Source organism: Ranitomeya variabilis, chromosome 1 (genome assembly GCF_051348905.1).
Source record: "Ranitomeya variabilis isolate aRanVar5 chromosome 1, aRanVar5.hap1, whole genome shotgun sequence".
Lineage (NCBI taxonomy): Eukaryota > Metazoa > Chordata > Amphibia > Anura > Dendrobatidae > Ranitomeya > Ranitomeya variabilis.
Genome location: NC_135232.1, coordinates 481739144 through 481760305, shown reverse-complemented (window position 1 = coordinate 481760305; position 21162 = coordinate 481739144). Strand labels below are relative to the sequence as shown.

Sequence of the window (21162 nt, the reverse complement as noted above, 5' to 3'; positions counted from 1 at the left end):
GACGTATCCCATTTTCCCACACTGAGCATGGCCGGAAGGATTTTCAAGTCCGGGAAAAAAAATATCTCTCGCAGGAACTCCTTCGACGCATCCGTCATAACACTGGATGCGTGGCACACGTTTTCGGCTACTTTCACAACATCCGTCGATAACGTCGCTTCACTGCATTGTGACGCACCCGCAGCGACGGAAGTGTGAAAGAGGCCTAAGTTTAAAGAGGCTAAGACTCTAGTGCAACGTCTTCTAGAACCAAATCCACATATAGTAATTGATCTGCTGAACCAAATTAAAGAACATTCCTGCACGCCAAGTAAGGTAATATGGAAATTTGTATTATTTGATGACTGTGAAAGGTTTAGGTATCTGTAATTATTCATGTCGAGAGTTTCTGTCTTTAATTAATACTTTTAATCATGCATAGTAATCAGGTTTAGCTTGCAAACAGAAACTGCATATTCAAGTCAATTCTGATAAGGGCCAGTTCAAGGTCACTGGGGGAGCTGTCCAGAGCCCCCATTTGCATATAATATTGCCAGCAGACACACTGTGCTGAGGCAGTTTTCCTGTCTGATCTTCTGGTCTTTGTCATGGAGATTCCTAGTAGTGGAGGCCAGTTCCCAGATAATGATTAAGTGTTTTAATGGCATTCATTCATTCTGGACTAACTACTCAAGCAGAAAAAAGGGTTATGTAAAAATCACATTTAAGAAAAAATGATTTGTAATCTTTGCATCACCAGCACTTTGAGGAGACATTAGGACTTGGCGTGGTAGACTCATCCTTTATCTTCTGATATTTACCGAGTTTACTGGTGCATGAAAGGTTCTCAGCAAGAAAAGCAGATGGGATGGGCTCCTTATAGGTAATGCTATCTACCAGGCTATTACTTTCTATATATTGATAGTGAAGTAATCTTCTACATATCACCCAACAAATGTACATTATTTAAATAATAGCAACAAAAGAAAGCAGTAGAAATTCACTCACGAGTCTCTCTTCAATGAGTTGATTAACTTTTTTTTCCGGCATGACATCTCATTAAAAATAAAAATTTGTCCCAAACTAAGATATGCTTTTAAATACATTTTTTTGTCATTTTTTAAGCCAGTATATAGCCTATACATTATAGTATTAAACTTAGCAGTTTACCTGTATTTAAATCTCTAAATAAATGTTTGCGCTGTTACTTTTTTTTTTATATACAAATTTAAGGTATTATTCAGATAAGTGTTTTCATTAAAGGGTTTGTCCAGTCTTCTGTTAAAAGTCTGCAGTCACACAAACTTCTGAATCCTGTCAGTATTCTCTGGTATTGCTGCCGAGAAGAGGTGGTAACGTGACCACAGTCATGTCATATGCATATTCCAGCCACATTCCGACTAGACATGCTTGGCCTCATTCAGTACAAGTGAATTGAATGAGGCCGGGGACGTCTAGTCGTAATGTGTCTGGAAGCATGTTAATTGCTTACTTGTGGGTCACATGACGGCCCCCTCAAAGCTGCAATACAGAAGAATACTGACAGAGTGCGGTGCGCACTGCACACACATGTTGTAACGATTCAGATGTCTGCATAGAGTAAATGCAGACTTTTAGCAGAAGACCAGACAACACCGTTAAACAATCATTATGGTCCTCATTTCACTTCTGATCATATTGAGAATTATTGAGTTGTATAATAGTAATTGTTTGGACCATTGCAATATAAAGTCAACTTATACCTGTGGGGAACCCAATCTTTTATATAAATAGTCACACAAAAGCAGGAAATACTATAATATGGATTGTTCAACAAGATGTCATATAATGCAAAAATGCAAAGGCACCGATTAAACATTTACAGGAATTTAGTCACTTTTTTGTCTTGTGGTATTCTTCAAAATGATGCGCATGGTTCATGAATTTTGTGCAAAGTAAAAAATGGCCATGATTTTTGTCTTTTAATATTCTTTTCGCAAATGTAACTTTGTATATGTCATAAGTAGGAGATAATTCAAACATACTGACATATATGTAAGTCAGGGGGATCATATGGGCATACGAGTATGCAAGCAGCTGCATTTGACAGCTTTGTGGATCAGGTTGTGGACATAGTTTGTACGCCCTTTATCATGTCCCTGTCACAGCTCCAGTATTGTGACACCAGGGTAGCTGTTTTATATTGAAAACTGTGTTTGCTATAAGGGCACCCAATGCATATGGAAGTAGATTATAAATAGAACAGTAAAGTTTGGCATCCTTACCGAACACCTACTGTTCGGGCATGGACAGCAAGCACGGACTTCACCAGGAAGTCTGTGTTATTGTTTGGGTTTGGCATCCGAACACTGGATGTTTGTCTCGCTGTCGTGCATGACAGTGCGGCAAACACTGCTTCTGATTGGCGGTAAAATTATTACCGCCGGTCAGACAGTCGCGGTTCCCACAATGCCAAATAACAGCGTGAGCCTGCAGCTGTGATCGGAGGTAAACACTACTGCTCCCATCAGCCTAAGCCTGCTGCCGCTAATAACAGCGAGAGCAGGAGCTGCTGATGGGAGTATTCATCAGCCAGTGCCTGCTCTTTAAGGGTATGTACACACGTTGCAGATTTGGCTGCGGATCCGGCCCTGCGGTTTTCCATGCGGTGTACAGTACCATGTAAACCTATGGAAAACCAAATCCGCTGTGTCCATGCTGCAGAAAATTCCACTTAGAAACGCAGCGGTTTATTTTTCGCAGCATGTCAATTATTTGTGCGGAATCCGCAACGTTTTACACCTATTCCATTATAGGAATCCACAGGTGTAAAAACGCAGGCAAAATCTGCACAAAATTCACAGAAAACCCGCAGGTAAAACGCAGGTCATTTTACCTGCTGATTCTGCAAAATTCGCAATGGTATCCGCAACATGTGCACATACCCTAAATAAATAATTAAAAAAAAGTAGTGGGTTCCCCTGTACTTTTGATAACCAACGAGCAAAACTGACAGCTGGTGGGCTGCAACCCTGAGCTGTCAGTGTTAGAAAGTTTGGTTATCAGGAATAGAGGGGTCCCCATGCTGTTTTTTTTTAATTATTTAAATAATTTAAAAAAAAAAAACAGCTTGGGGTCTCCCCATTTTTGACAACCAGCCTTGCTAAAGCCATGGCAAATAGGGTTTATATTTGTGGGGTTGATGTCACCTTTGTAGGACAATACAAGCCCTCAGCTTACTAATGAAGAGGCGTCCATAAGACACCCATCTGTTAAGGTACCTTCACACTCAGCAACTTTACAATGAGAACGACAACGATCCGTGACGTTGCAGCATCCTGGATAGCGATCTCGTTGTGTTTGACACGCAGCAGCGATCTGGATCCCGCTGTGATATCGCTGGTCGGAGCTAGAAGTCCAGAACTTTATTTCGTCGCTGATCACCCGCTGTCATCGCTGGATCGGCGTGTGTGACGCCGATCCAGCGATGTGTTCACTTGTAACCAGGGTAAATATCGGGTTACTAAGTGCAGGGCCGTGCTTAGTAACCCGATATTTACCCTGGTTACCATTGTAAAAGTTAAAAAAAAAAAAACAGTACATACTCACATTCTGATGTCTGTCACGTCCCCCGGCGTCCACAGGGTTAAAACTGCTTTCGGCAGGAGCGCTGCTAATATGCACGCGCTCCGGCCGAGAGCTTCCCTGCACTGACTGTCTCAGCGCCGGCCGTAAAGCGCCGGCCGTAAAGCAGAGCACAGCGGTGACGTTACTGCCGGCGCTCGCTGACACATTCAGTGCAGGGAAGCTCTCGGCAGCAGCGCGTGCATATTAGCAGCGCTCCTGCCGAAAGCAGTTTTAACCCTGTGGACGCCGGCGGGGGATGTGACAGACATCAGAATGTGAGTATGTAGTGTTTTTTTTTTACTTTTACAATGGTAACCAGGGTAAATATCAGGTTACTAAGCGCGGCCCTGCACTTAGTAACCCGATGTTTACCCTGGTTACCCGGGTGCTGCAGGGGGACTTCGGCATCGTTGAAGACAGTTTCAACGATGCCGAAGTCGTTCCCCTGATCGTTGGTCGCTGGAGAGAGCTGTCTGTGTGACAGCTCCCCAGCGACCACACAGCGACTTACCAACGATCACGGCCAGGTCGTATCGCTGGTCGTGATCGTTGGTAAGCCGTTTAGTGTAACGGTACCTTTACTAATCCTATAGTTAGATGGTAAATAAACACATAGCCAGAATACAGACCTGTAATTGAAAGAATGACACAGACTCCTTTAATGTTTCTAAATTAAACCATTTCACATTATTTTCCGTTCCATTGACACAGTCTCCTGTAATAAAACAAAAATTTAAAAAAAACCATATCCCCCACCTGTCAGTCGTTCTGTCCCAGGCCGTAATCCATGTGTGGGGATAAACAGTTTTCAACCTGGATGGTGCAAAGATACAAGTATTTATTCACTATCTCCATCTATCCCCCACCCCCTGAAGATGGCTGGACCATCATTGTAAATACATCATTGTAAATACACATCTGTACTTTGTATCTCCCCCACCTCATTGTAGATTGTAAGCTCTCACAAGCAGGGTCGTCTTATTGTGCTTTAATTATTGTATTGTTAACGTTGTTACCTATGACTGTTGTGTTTGAAATTGTTAAACTGTAAAGCGCTGCGGAATATGTTGGCGCTATATAAATGAAGATTGATCACTTTTTATTCCACTTTTTGTTCAGCAGTATGATGAAAAAGCATAGTTTTTTTGCCTCGTTTTTTTTTTTACGGTGTTCACTGAATGGGTTAACTAGTGGCACAGTTTTATAGGTTGGGTCTTTCTGGAAGTGGCGATAACAAATACGTGTACTTTTTTTTACATAAAAATATTTATGGGTACAGTATATTTAGTTATATTATTTTGTGATTTTTTTAAAATTTTTTTAGTAAATTTTATATTTAGTCCCTCTATAAACTTTCACTTTTGGCAGTCTGATCAGTCATATAAACCATTGCAAAGTGCATTGCAATCTATAATATAACCCAGTGTTCCCCAACTCCGCTCCTCAAGAGCCACCAACAGGTCATATTTTCAGGATTTCCTTAGTATTTCACAGGTGATGGAATTATTGCCTATGAAGGTGGTGCAATTATCACCTGGGCAATAAGAAGGAAATCCTGAATCCTGAAAACATGACCTGTTGGTGGCTCTTGAGGACCGGAATTGGGGAACACTGAACCAGAGATTTGTCCTTCTGTCCGAAGCCTCCGGCACATGCCAGGACGTCTGTTGGAGCAACGTCCGTTACAGAAGCAGAGGCTTCACCGGTGGTGGGGTGGGGGGATAGACTCTTCCATTTTCATGAAGTATTCAAATACACCATCAACAGTGTGCATGCATCGGGCATAGTCACGGCATGCACTGACTGAGGCGCCATTTTATTCTACTGTCAGATAAATTGCACTGTTGACTGAGCTTTATTCTCCTCACCAGCATTCGGTTTCAGTCATAGGAGCGTGGATGGTGCCGGTTCATTCACTGCCGCTGTATCCAGGCCCCCAGCCTTGGCTGACACTGGCTCTACAATGAAGTCGACTGTCAGTCAGGCCAGGGGCGCCGTTACAGCCGCTGCTCTGTATACTCAGTGGTGACTGAACCAGCACTGTCCCCGCCCCATGACTTAAACTGAATGTTGGCAGGAAAAAAGTTCATTTTCTCCTTCTGTATTCGGCTACGTGCAGGCACCGGGCAGCATAATAACGCTGTTAACCTGAAGAATATCCGCATATCTGCAGGTTAACAGCATTATTTCTGGTGACAGGTTCCCTTTAACATAGCTCAAAAACGTACCATTAAAATTGCTCGCCACCGGGGCGTAGAATGGGTTCAATAGCAGGATCAAGCACTGCGCATGATCTAGCAAGCTCGTTAGTAGCCCTGGTGACCCAGATGTTGTCATAATGAGTTTTCCATATTTCTGCATACGTGTGACCAAATTATCACACAAGTCCTAAAAGTATATAGAGAGAATCGAATCAAACAAGTCAAAGATATTACTGTGAATATTAGTTGTTTTTTTGGGGGGGGAAATGATCCAAATTTCTCGTGTCTGTGAATGGCAAAGAATATGTGAACCTTTGTTTTCAGCATCTGGTGTGATCCCTTGTGAAGCAATAACTGCATCTAAGCATTCTTTGAACCTCCCAACATGTTTCTTGAGAAAATAGCTTAAGAAAATGCACACAGACACCATAATAATCATAATTGCCACTGCAGATAGTCCAAGAATAGTCAAAGTATAAAGTGTAAAAATTCAGACTAGACAGGTAAAATAAAAAATCTGAAAACAAACAGTTCCCCCTTTGATGTGACCTCTATTTCAGGGGGACACCTTATTAGTCAGACTCCTAATCTTTTTCTATGCAGCTCTTATTGTAAAACTGTCAAGTTGGTCACGCACTGTGTGACGGTTGTAGGAATGGGGAGTATATAGAAAAAGAAAGCCAAATTAATTTCCTTTGCATGGACAGGGTTAGTATTGCACTTATTGCCACCTTTTTCTAATTTTATAAAATGTGTGCTCTACAATGGCTGCAAAAGTGTGCGATATAGTATCATGGTAATAATAGTTTATAATCTTCAATTATTATAGCTGGCTCATGAACATTAGTGGCCCTTTAATAGCAGTGAAGAGGAATAATGTTCTTTCGGGGGGTTAGAAGGCCCTTTTGACAATCTGATACAACCACTCACTGAATACTAGAAAGAAAATGAATACTAGAAGTTAATTGCTACTGATTTTTTGTCAGTGTCTACCTCTGCATGTTTCACGTAATTTTACATTTACAGCTCTGGCAAAAATTAAGAGACCACCACATCAAAACCCTGTCATGGGCAGCCCAATCTCCAGACCTGAACCCCATTGAAAACCTCTGGAATGTAATCAAGATGATGATGGATAGTCACAAGCCATCAAACAAAGAAGAACTGCTTACATTTTTGCCCCAGAAGCAGTGTGAAAGACTGGTGGAAAGCATGCCAAGACACATGACAGCTGTGATTAAAAATCATGGTTATTCCACAAAATATTGATTTCTGAACTCTTCCTGAGGGAAAACATTAGTATTGTTGTTTCTAAATGATTATGAACTTGTTTTCTTTGCATTAGTTGAGGTCTGAAAGCACTGGTTATTTTTTTTCATTTTGACCACTTCTCCTTTTCAGAAAAAAAAATACTAAATGTATTGCTTGGAAATTCGGAGACATGTTGTCAGAAGTTTATAGAATAAATGAACAATTTACATTTTACTCAAAAATATACCTATAAAGAGAAAAATCAGACAAACTGAACATTTTGTAGTGGTTTCTTCATTTTTGCCAGAGCTGTATATCATTAATTCATATGCATCACTGCATTGTTCAATGTGCGTCTTAGATTATAATACTAGCATTTTATACATTAAATTTGGCTAAACAAAGACAGTCAAATAAATGAGAAATACTTTGGAATGACTTATTTTGTCTTTGCAACTTATTATTCGGCACCAGTTTACAATATTCTTTGATGTATTTGCAGCAATGATTTTAAGAGTGCTTGAACTTCAGATCTTTGTTTTTATTTTAGGTGGCACCAGGACCATTGAAGAAATGCCATTCTGCTTCTATCCCAAAAGTTATTGTGTACTGTTGTAACTGTGGGAGGAAAGGGCATTGTGGTTATGTGAGTATTTTATTGATATTTATGAAGCTGCCACATTTGTGAAAAAGGAATCTGTACAATAAAATGAAAAACCTGATTCTTTCCCTTGTTTATAGTTTAACTCTATAAATGTTAAAGGGAACCTGTTACCCCCCCCTGGCGTTTTTAACTAAAAGAGCCATCTTGTGCAGCACTAATGCTGCATTCTGTCAAGGTGGCTTTTTTTCTTGAGGTCCCTTCCAATGCTGCAATATCACTTTTTTAAATTGCCCGCCATACCCTTAGTCTGTCTGGGGGGGCACGTCTTTACCCCCCGGACACAAACTCCTCCCAGCCATCAATTAGCCCCTCCGGGCGCCACCTGCTGTCCCCGGCGCCTGCGCTGTAAGTTCCCATCATATGATGGGAGTCAAAGGGCAGCACAAACTGCACATGCCCGAAAAAGAAACTTACAGCGAAGGTGCCGGGGACCTAAATGATTGCAGAGGAGGCGGCGCCCGGAGGGACTGAGTAATGGCTGGGAGGCGTTTGTGTCCGGGGGGAAAAGGCGTGCCCCCAGGACAGACTACAGGTATGGCGGGCAAATTAAAAAAATGAATATTGCAGCGTTGGAAGGGACCCCAAAAAAAAGAGCCACCTTGACAGAATGCAGCATTAGTGCTGCACAAGGTGGCTCTTTTAGTTAAAAACGACGGGGGGTGACAGGTTCCCTTTAAGAACAAATCCTAAAACTGTCAGATGTAACAGTTACACTAAAGAAGTGAGGTACAGGAGATTCCTTGATGACTAAAGTGGAGGAGTTGTGAGTGTGGATACTTTTATGCTGCTAGATAACCAGAAGACTCCTTAACTCCAAAAGGGCAGACTGTCCACAGCTATAGCACAAAAAGCATGAACTGCAATTTTTTTATGAGCGCAAAATAACCAGTTAAAAAAAATACAAAATATATGCGGTAATTACCGTATTGCTAGCTTGAAAAAAGGCTGCAGGATAACGTTACATCTTCATTAACACTTTCCAAAAATGCACAGCTTGATTACAGTATAGTACTTGAAATGTTATACCACCTTTTTAAAAAAGATGGGTTTTTCTCAAATCCTGTTAATTCACTGCTATTATAAAAAAAAACTTTGTGATTGGTTGTGTTGATGTTTTTCAGGAGTGCAATGAAAGGAGAATGTATAGCACAATATACCCCAGTTGTGAGCTTGTGTTCACCTATGATCAGAATCACGATATCTGTAGAAGGAATTGGAGGGCAAAACAGAAGTTGAAAGGTGACAAAATAAAAATATATACTGTGAATGTTACATTATGGTACATATGCAGATAAATTATAGGCATTTCACTCTATACGAATATAACAAGCATTTTACAAATAAGGAATTAAAATGTATTATAGGGGATGTCCACTACTTACCTAATGAAAATAAACCATGTCCTGTTGAAAATAATAGCAGCTTATACTCGCCTCCTGGTCCGGCACTGTAACAACACTCGTGTGATGCTGATATGTCACGTGAGCACTGTAGCCAGTCAGCAGCCACTAATAGGCTGCAGTGCTTATACATCCCCCAATGTATGCGTTTCATCAGAGGGAAATGTGAGTGAATTAGCCCATTGGCAGCCACTGATTGGCTGCAGCACTCACAAGACATAAGTGTCACTCAAGTGACAGCACCGGCATTGCTTTATCAGCCCCGATCCGGCAGGTGAGTATCTGTTTTTATATTAAATGGGGTACTATTTTATTTAGAAAAAGGTTTTCCAAATAGTGGACAACCCCTTTAACGCCTCCTCAGTATCTTCCATACAAGTCGGGCACAGATATATGGAGTGTACTCAGAGGCTGAATCCACTTCATACCCAGCAGATAATGGCTGTGTGCCTCACTAGGATCTGCCTCTAAAAGCCGTAGTTGTTAAACGCCATGGTCAATCTGTGACTGCAGATTTTACAGCACAGGGGCCTATCGTTCCACGTGCCCAGCAGCCACCCTTGGCATAATTGCATGGTGCTAATTGGTTGCTATGGCTGCTGATTGTCTGCTGAAGACGCCTGTGTCTGCCATCACAACGCCCCATTGAAACCCAGCCCTGGCATCAAGGGAGACCGTGATTTTTAATATGTATAGCAATACTAAAGTATTGCTGTATATAGTATAAGTTCAACATCCCCCGAAGAGACCAACAAATATAGTAAAAAGTAAAAATTCCAAACTTTCAAAATATAAAATCAAATAACCTGACCGGTAAACACTATAAACAGAAAAAAAAAGTTTGAACCGCCAAAATTGCATCTGTTTTGGTCGCCACAATGACACAAAACATTAAATGAACAATGAAAAGATCATATCTATCTCAAAATAGTGTCATCTCACCTCGCAAGAGACCCTCACACGTCTCCATAGACCGAAAAATGATAATGTTAAAGCTCTCAGAAAATGGCGACACAAACCAAACATTATTTTTTATTTTATACAAATTTCCTAGTTTTTTTTTCACACCTAAAATAATAAAAGCACTGGGAAAATTTGATATCTTCATAATCAGACTGACCTGGAGAATATTGATGCCAGGTCATTTTTGCAGCACAATGAATAGCATTAAAACAAAACCCAAAAAACATCAGAATTGCTTTTTTTTTTTTTTTTTTTTTTTTTTTGCTCTTTACTGCACTGGGAATTTTTTCCTGTACATTGCATATTAAAATGAAAGATGTCATTCAAAATTACTCATGCTGCAGCAAAACAAGCCCCTCATACGGTTATGTGGATGGAAAAATAAAAAAAAGTATGCCAATTAAAAGGGGAGGAATAAACTAAAACGCAAAAGCCTAAATTGGCCGCAATGGGAAGGGATTAAAGGGAAATTCTCATCTTAAACATTTACGATACATCCATGGGTTTATATGTGGATTTCTGCGGTATTCTGTAACCCTTTTCACGACATGAACGCTGCGGGACCTGCATTCCCGCAAAGCACAATATATATACGGCACCGCTATTTGTGCATCGCGCGGTGACCGAGTAAAGATGGCTGCTTTCTCTGACAGCAGGTCATCCCTGTACGCTGCCATGAGGGGCTGTACCCTCCCCCTGCTTCAGCGATAACTCTGATTGGCTGATAAATTCCAACCAGCTAATCACAGCAATGTCACAATAAAGTAAAAAAAAAAATGACATTCTGTGATTCGTGGTGTCTAAGACAGCACCAATCACAGCAGTCACATTGAATGGGGTGATCGCGACATCAGCTCTCCTGATTAACCCCTTTGGCGCTGATTGGTCAGTAACTATTGTTAAGCCAATCAGCACCAAAGCAGTTAATCTGAAATAGCAATCACCGTTCTGTCTGCCATCTTCATCTCAGAGTTGTAGAGCGGTTGTATATTCCCTTCTATGTGCCTGAGAGAGAGAAAATTATTGGTGGCCAGGGCGATCCTCCAGCGATTTCTCTTCCTGCGATCCTGTGCTCTGCTGTGTCTCCTGCGATCTGTGCTGGCTGCTGTGTGACTGATCTATGATCACAGCAGCAGCAGTTCCCCAATCCCCTGCTTCAGCCCCACCAACCCACCACCCCCAATCCCAGCCATTCAATTATATTTTTTATGCTTTTTTCGTGTGCATCCTTCATTGAGCAATCATACTGTTCCTGTGGCTGCAGCTTTCTGATCAGTATTGCTGCTGATCAGAGTCTGCACCAAGGGACTTTTTCGTTTTTTAGCTAGTTAGAGTAACAGACATCACAGTGTTAGTGACGTCTGATTTTGTTTTAGAAAAATATTAGTTAGGCTGGTTTCACATTTGTGGACGAGGGCTTTGCGGAGGAATACGTAGTTCCTACGTTAAGCCCCGCTCACTGCCACACCTCTTCCTTCAGCTCCGCCTACGTCGGCATGCGTCCTGCATGTTTAACATTGGGTACGCGGGCCATGCGAATGTATGCGGATGCCTCTGCATGCATCGTTTTCAAGCTGCGCCGACCGCGACAAAATGCAACATGTTGCGTTCGGCGCAGCGTGAAAACGACGCATGTGGAGACATCCGCATGGCCTGCGTACCCAATGTTAAAGATAGGGTGCGCAGGACGCATGCCGTTGTAGGCGGAGCTGAAGGAAGAGGCACAGCAGTGGGTGGGGCTTAACGGAGGAACTACACCGTCCTCCGCAAAGCCCGCATCCGCAAATGTGAAACCAGCCTTAGTATAGTGTAGCTTTATAGGTAGAGAGGTAGCTTTTTTTCTTTTGCAAAAGAAAAAATATATATCTCCGGGTAATCTTTTAGCTAGTGCATTAGGGGAACGTTCGTTGAAATGTTGGTGACGTCCGTTTTTCTTTTGCAAAAAAAAAAAAGAATGGCTCAGAGTAACCTTATAGGTAGTGCATAAGTGTAGTGAACGTCACTGTAATTTTTTTTTATACAAACTTTTTTGAACATCTGCTAAATTTTCTTTTCATTTTTATCAGTGTTTCTTCTACATTTTTCCTTTTTACTTTTTTTCTCTACTTTTTTCTCTATACTTTTTATAATAAATAGTACCCTTTACAGAAGCTCCCACAATACACGTGTAAAAGCACCACTTATACACACATCCCCAGTGTTTTAAAGAATAAAATAAAAATGGTGATTCCTCAAGAAGACACTATTTACCAAGAGGAGGCATACACTTTTCTTGCCTCCGACACAGATTCAGGCACTGCGGAAGATCCCACATTTCTCTATTTCTCTTACTCCTCCTCTAGTGAGGAGGGACCCCAAGCAAGGCGCCCAATGACCCAGGAAACCCCTTCAGAAATCCATCCCGTGTGGACTCCTCTCCCCCCCCAAAATAATCAGCCTTTTATTCCGGATTTCATAGGCAGTCAGGAATCTAATTTGATGTTGCAGGCCTCACTGAAATTGACTTTTTCAAATTCTTTTTCAGCTAGGAAATAATACATCTTCTGGTGTCCCAGACAAATTTGTGTGCCCATCAATTTTTCACCCAAATTCTTACTTCATCATATGCCAGATGGACCCCTAGAAATGCATCAGAAATGATTGCATTTTGGCACATTGTGCTACGTATGGACATAGTCAGAAAACCCGAGCTTTGTCAATACTGGAGTACTGATATTCTCTACAGCACACCGGTATATCGTATTGCCATGAGAAGGACACGGTTTGAAGCAATTCAATAATGTTTGCATTATTGTGATAATGTGTAGTGTCCTCCCCGAGATGATCCTAATGTACGTCTAAATAAAATTCGGCCAGTAGTAGAACACTTAAGTAGAAAAATTGCTGAGGCGTACAACTCCCAAAGGGACATCTGTATAGATGAATCACTGGTTCATTTCAAAGGGAGGCTAAAATTCTGACAATACCTGCCCAGCAAGAGGGCTGGGTATGGAATTAAACTGCACAAGCTGTGCGAGAGTATCTCAGGGTACACCCACAGATTTAGGGTCTACGAAAAGGAGGACACCCAGTTTAAACCCCCCCTGAGTGCCCTCCTGTCTTGGGGGCAACTGCTGAAAGAGGTCCAAAGCAGAGCCCAATCAGCAAAAATATGCCAGTGGTCAAGTATAAGGACAAAAGGGATGTCCTTATCTTGACCACCATACACCGTGACAACAGCTCCCAGGTCACTGTCCGAGGTACCACAACACAAGTCTCAAAGCCAGATAGCATCTTGAATTATAATAAGCACATGGAGGTTGTAGATCTCTCAGATCAGGTCCTCAAACCATACAGTGCCATGTGAAAAGCTATAGTGTGGTGCCAAAAATTGGCTGTGCACATTGTACAGATGACACTGTACAATGCTTTTCTGCTGTTTCGATCTGCAGGCAATACGGGGACCTTCCTTCAGGAGGTAGTCATCAAGGCCCTTAAGTTTGGCATGAAAGGGAACCTGTCACCCCGTTTTTTGAAGATGAGCTAAAAATAGCGTTAAATAGGGGCAGAGCTGGGCGTTACATTAGTGTCTTTGTGTGACTTTATTACCCACCTATGCTGCCGAAATACCTTTGTAAAGTCGGCGTTTTCTGCTGTCACTCACGCTGGTCTGGTCCTATGGGCATGGTGACAGCACTGTTTCTCCCCCAGAATCCTGCTCATCATTACGTTGGTGGCGTAGTGGTGTGCGCATGTCCAAAAGGCGAATCCACTGCCCAGGTGATGAAAAACAGCGTGATCTGCGCTATTCAGCCGTTTACCGGTGGGCGCAGCCATCTTTCCTGTGGCCGCACGTGCGCAAATGGAGCGCTCTGCTGCCCGGGGCTTCAGGAGAATGGCCGCGGGATTCCACGCGTGCGCAGATGGAGATCGCGGCGGCCATTTTCCTGAAGCCCCGGGCAGCAGAGCGCTCCATCTGCGCACGCGCGGCCACAGGAAAGATGGCCATGCCCACCGGTAAACGGCTGAATAGCACAGATCGCGCTGTTTTTCATCACCTGGGCAGTGGATTCGCCTTTTGGACATGCGCACACCACTACGCCACCAACGTAATGATGAGCAGGATTCTGGGGGAGAAACAGCGCTGTCACCACGCCCATAGGACCAGACCAGCGTGAGTGACAGCAGAAAACGGCGACTTTACAAAGGTATTTCGGCAGCATAGGTGGGTAGCATGGTGTCACTTTTAGGTATTTTCTCTCATATAGACCCATCAAAGTCACTTCAGATGTGATGTGGTCCCTAAAAAAAATGGTTTTGTAAATTTTGGTGGAAAAATGAGAAATTGCTGGTCAATTTTTATCCCTTCTAACTTCTTAGCAAAAAAAAATGTTTCAAACATTGTGCTGATGTAAAGTAGACATGTGGGAAATGTTATATATTAACTATTTTGTGTGACATAACAACTCTGGTTTAACCCCTTCACCCCCAAGGGTGGTTTGCACGTTAATGACCGGGCCAATTTTTACAATTCTGACCACTGTCCCTTTATGAGGTTATAACTCTGGAACGCTTCAACGGATCTTGGCGATTCTGACATTGTTTTTTCGTGACATATTGTACTTCATGATAGTGGTAAAATTTCTTTGATATTACCTGCGTTTATTTGCAAAAAAAATGGAAATTTGGCGAAAATTTTGAAAATTTTGCAATTTTCCAACTTTGAATTTTTATGCCCTTAAATCACAGAGATATGTCACACAAAATACTTAATAAGTAACATTTCCCACATGTCTACTTTACATCAGCACAATTTTGGAACCAAAATTTTTTTTTGTTAGGGAGTTATAAGGGTTAAAAGTTGACCAGCAATTTCTCATTTTTACAACACCATTTTTTTTTAGGGACCACATGTCATTTGAAGTCATTTTGAGGGGTCTATATGATAGAAAATACCCAAGTGTGACACCATTCTAAAAACTGCACCCCTCAAGGTGCTCAAAACCATATTCAAGAAGTTTATTAACCCTTCTGGTGCTTCACAGGAATTTTTGGAATGTTTAAATAAAAATGAACATTTAACTTTTTTTCACAAAAAATTTACTTCAGCTCCAATTTGTTTTATTTTACCAAGGGTAACAGGTGAAAATGGACCCCAAAAGTTGTTGTACAATTTGTCCTGAGTACGCCGATACCCCATATGTGGGGGTAAACCACTGTTTGGGCGCATGACAGAGCTCGGAAGCGAAGGAGCGCCATTTGACTTTTCAATGCAAAATTGACTGGAATTGAGATGGGACGCCATGTTGCGTTTGGGGAGCCCCTGATGTGCCTAAACATTGAAACCCCCCACAAGTGACACCATTTTGGAAAGTAGACCCCCTAAGGAACTTATCTAGAGGTGTGGTGAGCACTTTGACCCACCAAGTGCTTCACAGAAGTTTATAATGCAGAACCGTAAAAATAAAAAATCATATTTTTTCACAAAAATTATCTTTTCACCCCCAATTTTATATTTTCCCAAGGGTAAGAGAAGAAATTGGACCCCAAAAGTTGTTGTACAATTTGTCCTGAGTACGCTGATACCCCATATGTGGGGGTAAACCACTGTTTGGGCGCATGGGAGAGCTCGGAAGGGAAGTAGCACCGTTTGACTTTTCAATGCAAAATTGACAGGAATTGAGATGGGACGCCATGTTGCGTTTGGAGAGCCACTGATGTGCCTAAACATTGAAACCCCCCACAAGTGACACCATTTTGGAAAGTAGACCCCCTAAGGAACTTATCTAGATGTGTTTTGAGCGATTTGACCCACCAAGGGCTTCACAGAAGTTAATAATGCAGAGCCGTAAAAATAAAACAAAAATTTTTTCCCACAAAAATTATTTTTTTAGCCCCCAGTTTTGTATTTTCCCGAGGGTAGCAGGAGAAATTGGACCCCAAAATTTTTTGTCCAATTTGTCCTGAGTGCGCTGATACCCCATATGTGGGGGGGAACCACCGTTTGGACGCATGGAAGGGCTCGGAAGTGAAGGAGCGCCATTTGGAATGCAGACTTAGATGGAATGGTCTGCAGGCGTCACATTGCGTTTGCAGAGCCCCTAATGTACCTAAACAGTAGAAACCCCCCACAAGTGACACCATGTTGGAAAGTAGACCTCCTAAGGAACTTATCTAGATGTGTGGTGAGTGCTTTGACCCACCAAGGGCTTCACAGAAGTTTATAATGCAGAGCCGTAAAAATAAAACAAAAATTTTTTCCCACAAAAATTATTTTTCAGCCCCCAGTTTTGTATTTTCCCGAGGGTAACAGGAGAAATTGGACCCCAAAAGTTGTTGTCCAATTTGTCCTGAGTGCGCTGATACCCCATATGTGGGGGGAACCACCGTTTGGATGCATGGGAGGGCTCGGAAGGGAAGGAGCGCCATTTGGAATGCAGACTTAGATGGAATGGTCTGCAGGCGTCACATTGCGTTTGCAGATCCCCTAATGTACCTAAACAGTAGAAACCCCCCACAAGTGACACCATGTTGGAAAGTAGACCCCCTAAGGAACTTATCTAGATGTGTGGTGAGTGCTTTGACCCACCAAGGGCTTCACAGAAGTTTATAATGCAGAGCCGTAAAAATAAAACAAAAATTTTTTCCCACAAAAATTATTTTTCAGCCCCCAGTTTTGTATTTTCCCGAGGGTAACAGGAGAAATTGGACCCCAAAAGTTGTTGTCCAATTTGTCCTGAGTGCGCTGATACCCCATATGTGGGGGGAACCACCGTTTGGATGCATGGGAGGGCTCGGAAGGGAAGGAGCGCCATTTGGAATGCAGACTTAGATGGAATGGTCTGCAGGCGTCACATTGCGTTTGCAGAGCCCCTAATGTACCTAAACAGTAGAAGCCCCGCACAAGTGACCCCATTTTGGAAACTAGACCCCCCAAGGAACTTATCTAGATGTGTTGTAAGAACTTTGAACCCCCAAGTGTTTCACTACAGTTTATAACGCAGAGCCGTGAAAATAAAAAATCTTTTTTTTTCCACACAAAAATTATTTTTTAGCCCCCAGTTTTGTATTTTCCCAGGGGTAACAGGAGAAATTGGACCCCAAAGGTTGTTGTCCTATTTGTCCTGAGTACGCTGATACCCCATATGTTGGGGTAAACCCCTGTTTGGGCACACGGGAGAGCTCGGAAGGGAAGGAGCACTGTTTTACTTTTTCAACGCAGAATTGGCTGGAATTGAGATCGGACGCCATGTCGCGTTTGGAGAGCCCCTGATGTGCCGAAACAGTGGAAACCCCCCAATTATAACTGAAACCCTAATCCAAACACACCCCTAACCCTAATCCCAACAGTAACCCTAACCACACCTCTAACCCTGACACACCCCTAACCCTAATCCCAACCCTATTCCCAACCGTAAATGTAATCTAAACCCTAACCGTAACTTTAGCCCCAACCCTAACTTTAGCCCCAACCCTAACTGTAGCCTTAACCCTAGCCCCAACCCTAGCCCTAGCCCTAACCCTAATGGGAAAATGGAAATAAATACATTTTTTTTATTTTTCCCTAACTAAGGGGGTGATGAAGGGGGGTTTGATTTACTTTTATAGCGAGTTTTTTAGCGGATTTTTATGATTGGCAGCCGTCACACACTGAAAGACGCTTTTTATTGCAAAAAATATTTTTTGCGTTACCACATTTTGAGAGCTATAAATTTTCCATATTTTGGTCCACAGAGTCATGTGAGGTCTTGTTTTTTGCGGGACGAGTTGACGTTTTTATTGGTAACTTTTTGGGCACGTCACATTTTTTGATCGCTTTTTATTCCGATTTTTGTGAGGCAGAATGACCAAAAACCAGCTATTCATGAATTTCTTTTGGGAGAGGCGTTTATACTGTTCCGCGTTTGGTAAAATTGATAAAGCAGTTTTATTCTTCGGGTCAGTACGATTACAGCGATACCTCATTTATATAATTTTTTTATGTTTTGGCGCTTTTATACGATAAAAACTATTTTATGGAAAAAATAATTATTTTTGCATCGCTTTATTCTCAGGACTATAACTTTTTTATTTTTTTGCTGATCATGCTGTATGGCGGCTCGTTATTTGCGGGACAAGATGACGCTTTCAGCGGTACCATGGTTATTTATATCTGTCTTTTTGATCGCGTGTTATTCCACTTTTTGTTCGGCAGTATGATAATAAAGCGTTGTTTTTTGCCTCGTTTTTTTTTTTTTTTCTTACGGTGTTTACTGAAGGGGTTAACTAGTGGGCCAGTTTTATAGGTCGGGTCGTTACGGACGCGGCGATACTAAATATGTGTACTTTTATTGTTTGTTTTTTTTATTTAGATAAAGAAATGTATTTATGGGAATAATATTTTTTTTTTTTTTCATTATTTTGGAATATTTTTTTTTATTTTTTTTTACACATTTGGAAAAAAATTTTTTAACTTTTTTACTTTGCCCCAGGGGGGGACAATACAGATCGGTGATCTGCCAGTTTGCATAGCACTCTGACAGATCACCGATCTGAGAGAAGTGCAGGCTACTTCACAGTGCCTGCTCTGAGCAGGCTTCTGTGAAGCCACCTCCCTCCCTGCAGGACCCGGATCCGCGGCCATCTTGGATCCGGGTCTGGAGCAGGCAGGGAGGGAGGTAAGACCCTCGCAGCAACGCGATCACATCGCGTTGCTGCGGGGGGCTCAGGGAAGCCCGCAGGGAGCCCCCTTCCTGCGCGATGCTTCCCTGCACCGCCGGCACATCGCGATCATGTTTGATCGCGGTGTGCCGGGGGTTAATGTGCCGGGAGCGGTCCGTGACCGCTCCTGGCACATAGTGCCGGATGTCAGCTGCGATAGGCAGCTGACACCCGGCCGCGATCGGCCGCGCTCCCCCCGTGAGCGCCGCCGATCGCGCTGGACGTACTATCCCGTCGGTGGTTATACGGGCCCACCCCACCTCGACGGGATAGTACGTCCGATGTCAGAAAGGGGTTAAGGGCATAAAAATAAAAAATTGTAAAACTGAAATTTTCAAAATTTTTGCAAAATTTCCAATATTTTCACAAATAAACGCCAAAAATATCGAACAAACTGTACCACTATCATGAAATACAATATGTCATGAGAAAACAGTCTCAGAATCGGTGGTATCCGTTGAAGCGTTCCAGAGTTATTACCTCTTAAAGAGACACTGACCCGAATTGAAAAAATTGGCCTGGTCAGCAAGGTGATACGAGGCTTTGGGGAGAAGGGGTTCATAGTCATTTATTGATCTGATTAAACATAAAAGAGAATAAAAATGTAATGCAGCAAAGTATTCACATATCATTATTGGTTATTTTTCACACTTCTACTTTGGTCCCTCAACAGAGCTTCAAGAGGCTGGACTAGTGACTTTGGAGGCTGAAGAGTCACACATAGATACAGAAGAAAATACACCACTTCCGAAAAAACTGAGGATGGAGGAAAAAAACCATAACAAAAAGCTGAAGAAATTAAAAAATTGCTTTGCCGATAATTCCTTTAAGGGGGTCAAAAAACAAAAAAAGAAAATGTTTCTTCCAAATGAAGCTGTAGATTACTTTCCTAGAGGAAAACCAGATAAGCCCAAAAAGAATAGAATAGCCCATGTAAGAAAAAAGCCTGAACATTTATTGTTTAAGGATTCTACCAAGAGTGAGGGATTAGATGGTCAACTGAAAAAAAGCAAAAAGAAGCGTCGGAAACATAGGAATAAGAAATCGAAAAATGTTAAATAGTTGCCAAACAGAATGCGATGACTTTTTTTAAATACTGAAATTACAGATCTATCATTTATGTACATTTAAAGGGTTATTCCCAGAAAATCAAGATGCTGATCACTGCGATCCAGCCACTGGGAACCTTAGCAATCCTGAAATAAAGGCTTTGACAGCCCAAGAACAGGGCCCTGCAGTCCTGTCATGAAAGGAGCAGAGGAGCATCCCCTCATTTCATTGTCTATGGTACCAATGGAAATTGCAAAGCATTGTACTCAGCAGTATAGATGAATGGAGCAGAGGCTGAGCATGCTACCTCTGCTTTATTCATGCCCCTATCTCTGGCCTACAAAGCCCTAATCTTATGGTCACTTGGGGTTCGAGCAGTCAGACCCCCTGTATCAGCAAGTTATCCCCTATTCCATGGATAGGGGATAACTTGATATTTTAGGAATAACCATTTTACCTGTGCCATACATGATGCCCTCCATTCCTTGTTCCCAATATTAATTCTGTTTTGGAGAAGTATCTGGATTTACACTCAGGGATAATCTGCTGCATTGTTGAATGAAAGTTGCTTAGTAAAAGAAAAGTTTGGATTCTTTTAAACATCAAAAAATAAAACTTTGCTCTGTTGTCTTTTGTTTTTTCCATGTGTTTCCAGCTTCTCTTTTACAGATAGTGCAAAGTTATTTTAAAACACCCAGTATTACTTGATTAAATAGTTTACTCAATAAATGAGCTGGGAAGTTGATGTTGTGCATGGTGGCTCAGTGGTTAGCACTGTTGCTTTGCAGTGCTGGGGTCCTAGGTTCAAATCCCACCAAAAACAACATCTGCAAGGAGCTTGTATGTTCTCCCTGTGTTTGTGTGGGCTTCCTCCAAGGATAAGGAATTTATATTGTGAGCCCCAATGAGGAAATATGATGGTGGTATCTATAAAGTGCTGTGGAATTAATGGCACTATATAAGTGAGTAAAATAAATAAATATGCTTGCAGACCAAAAAAGCCATTTAATAACCATCTAGTCAGATATGTACGTTAAAAATAAAGTTGTACTTTGATTTGTTGCAATTGACTTTAAGTAATCATTGTAGAAATAATCTTTAGTACTGTGCAATCATATGTTGCAGGGGCATTTATGCTATATATCATAGTGCGACACTAAACCTAGTAATGTCTCAGTTTTGAGGATTGTTAGCATGTTCCCGAAACAAAGTCTTTTAGAAATCCTGTAGAGCAGACACTTGCAGTACTTATTCCATCCTTAACATCACAAAACGCCAATAAAAAGATGAGGTAGACGTGCCTAGTCTATCTCATTTTATTGTCGCTATATGATTTTAAGGATGGAATAAAAGTTAGGGTTTTTTCATA

General features: G+C 41.9%; 1 protein-coding gene across 2 annotated transcripts in view; it reads left to right on the top strand.

Moving 5' to 3' along the window:
• ZCCHC7 (zinc finger CCHC-type containing 7) overlaps positions 1 to 20420 on the top strand; it is a 250045-nt gene extending 229625 nt beyond the window's left edge. For both annotated transcript variants that reach the window (XM_077251623.1, XM_077251631.1), the window contains exons 7-9: positions 7588 to 7683; positions 8823 to 8940; positions 19417 to 20420. In XM_077251623.1, coding sequence (XP_077107738.1) covers positions 7588 to 7683; positions 8823 to 8940; positions 19417 to 19805 — 603 coding nt within the window. In that variant the 3' untranslated portion in view covers positions 19806 to 20420. The remainder of the gene's footprint in view (positions 1 to 7587; positions 7684 to 8822; positions 8941 to 19416) is intronic.
• Positions 20421 to 21162: the final 742 nt, after the last annotated feature.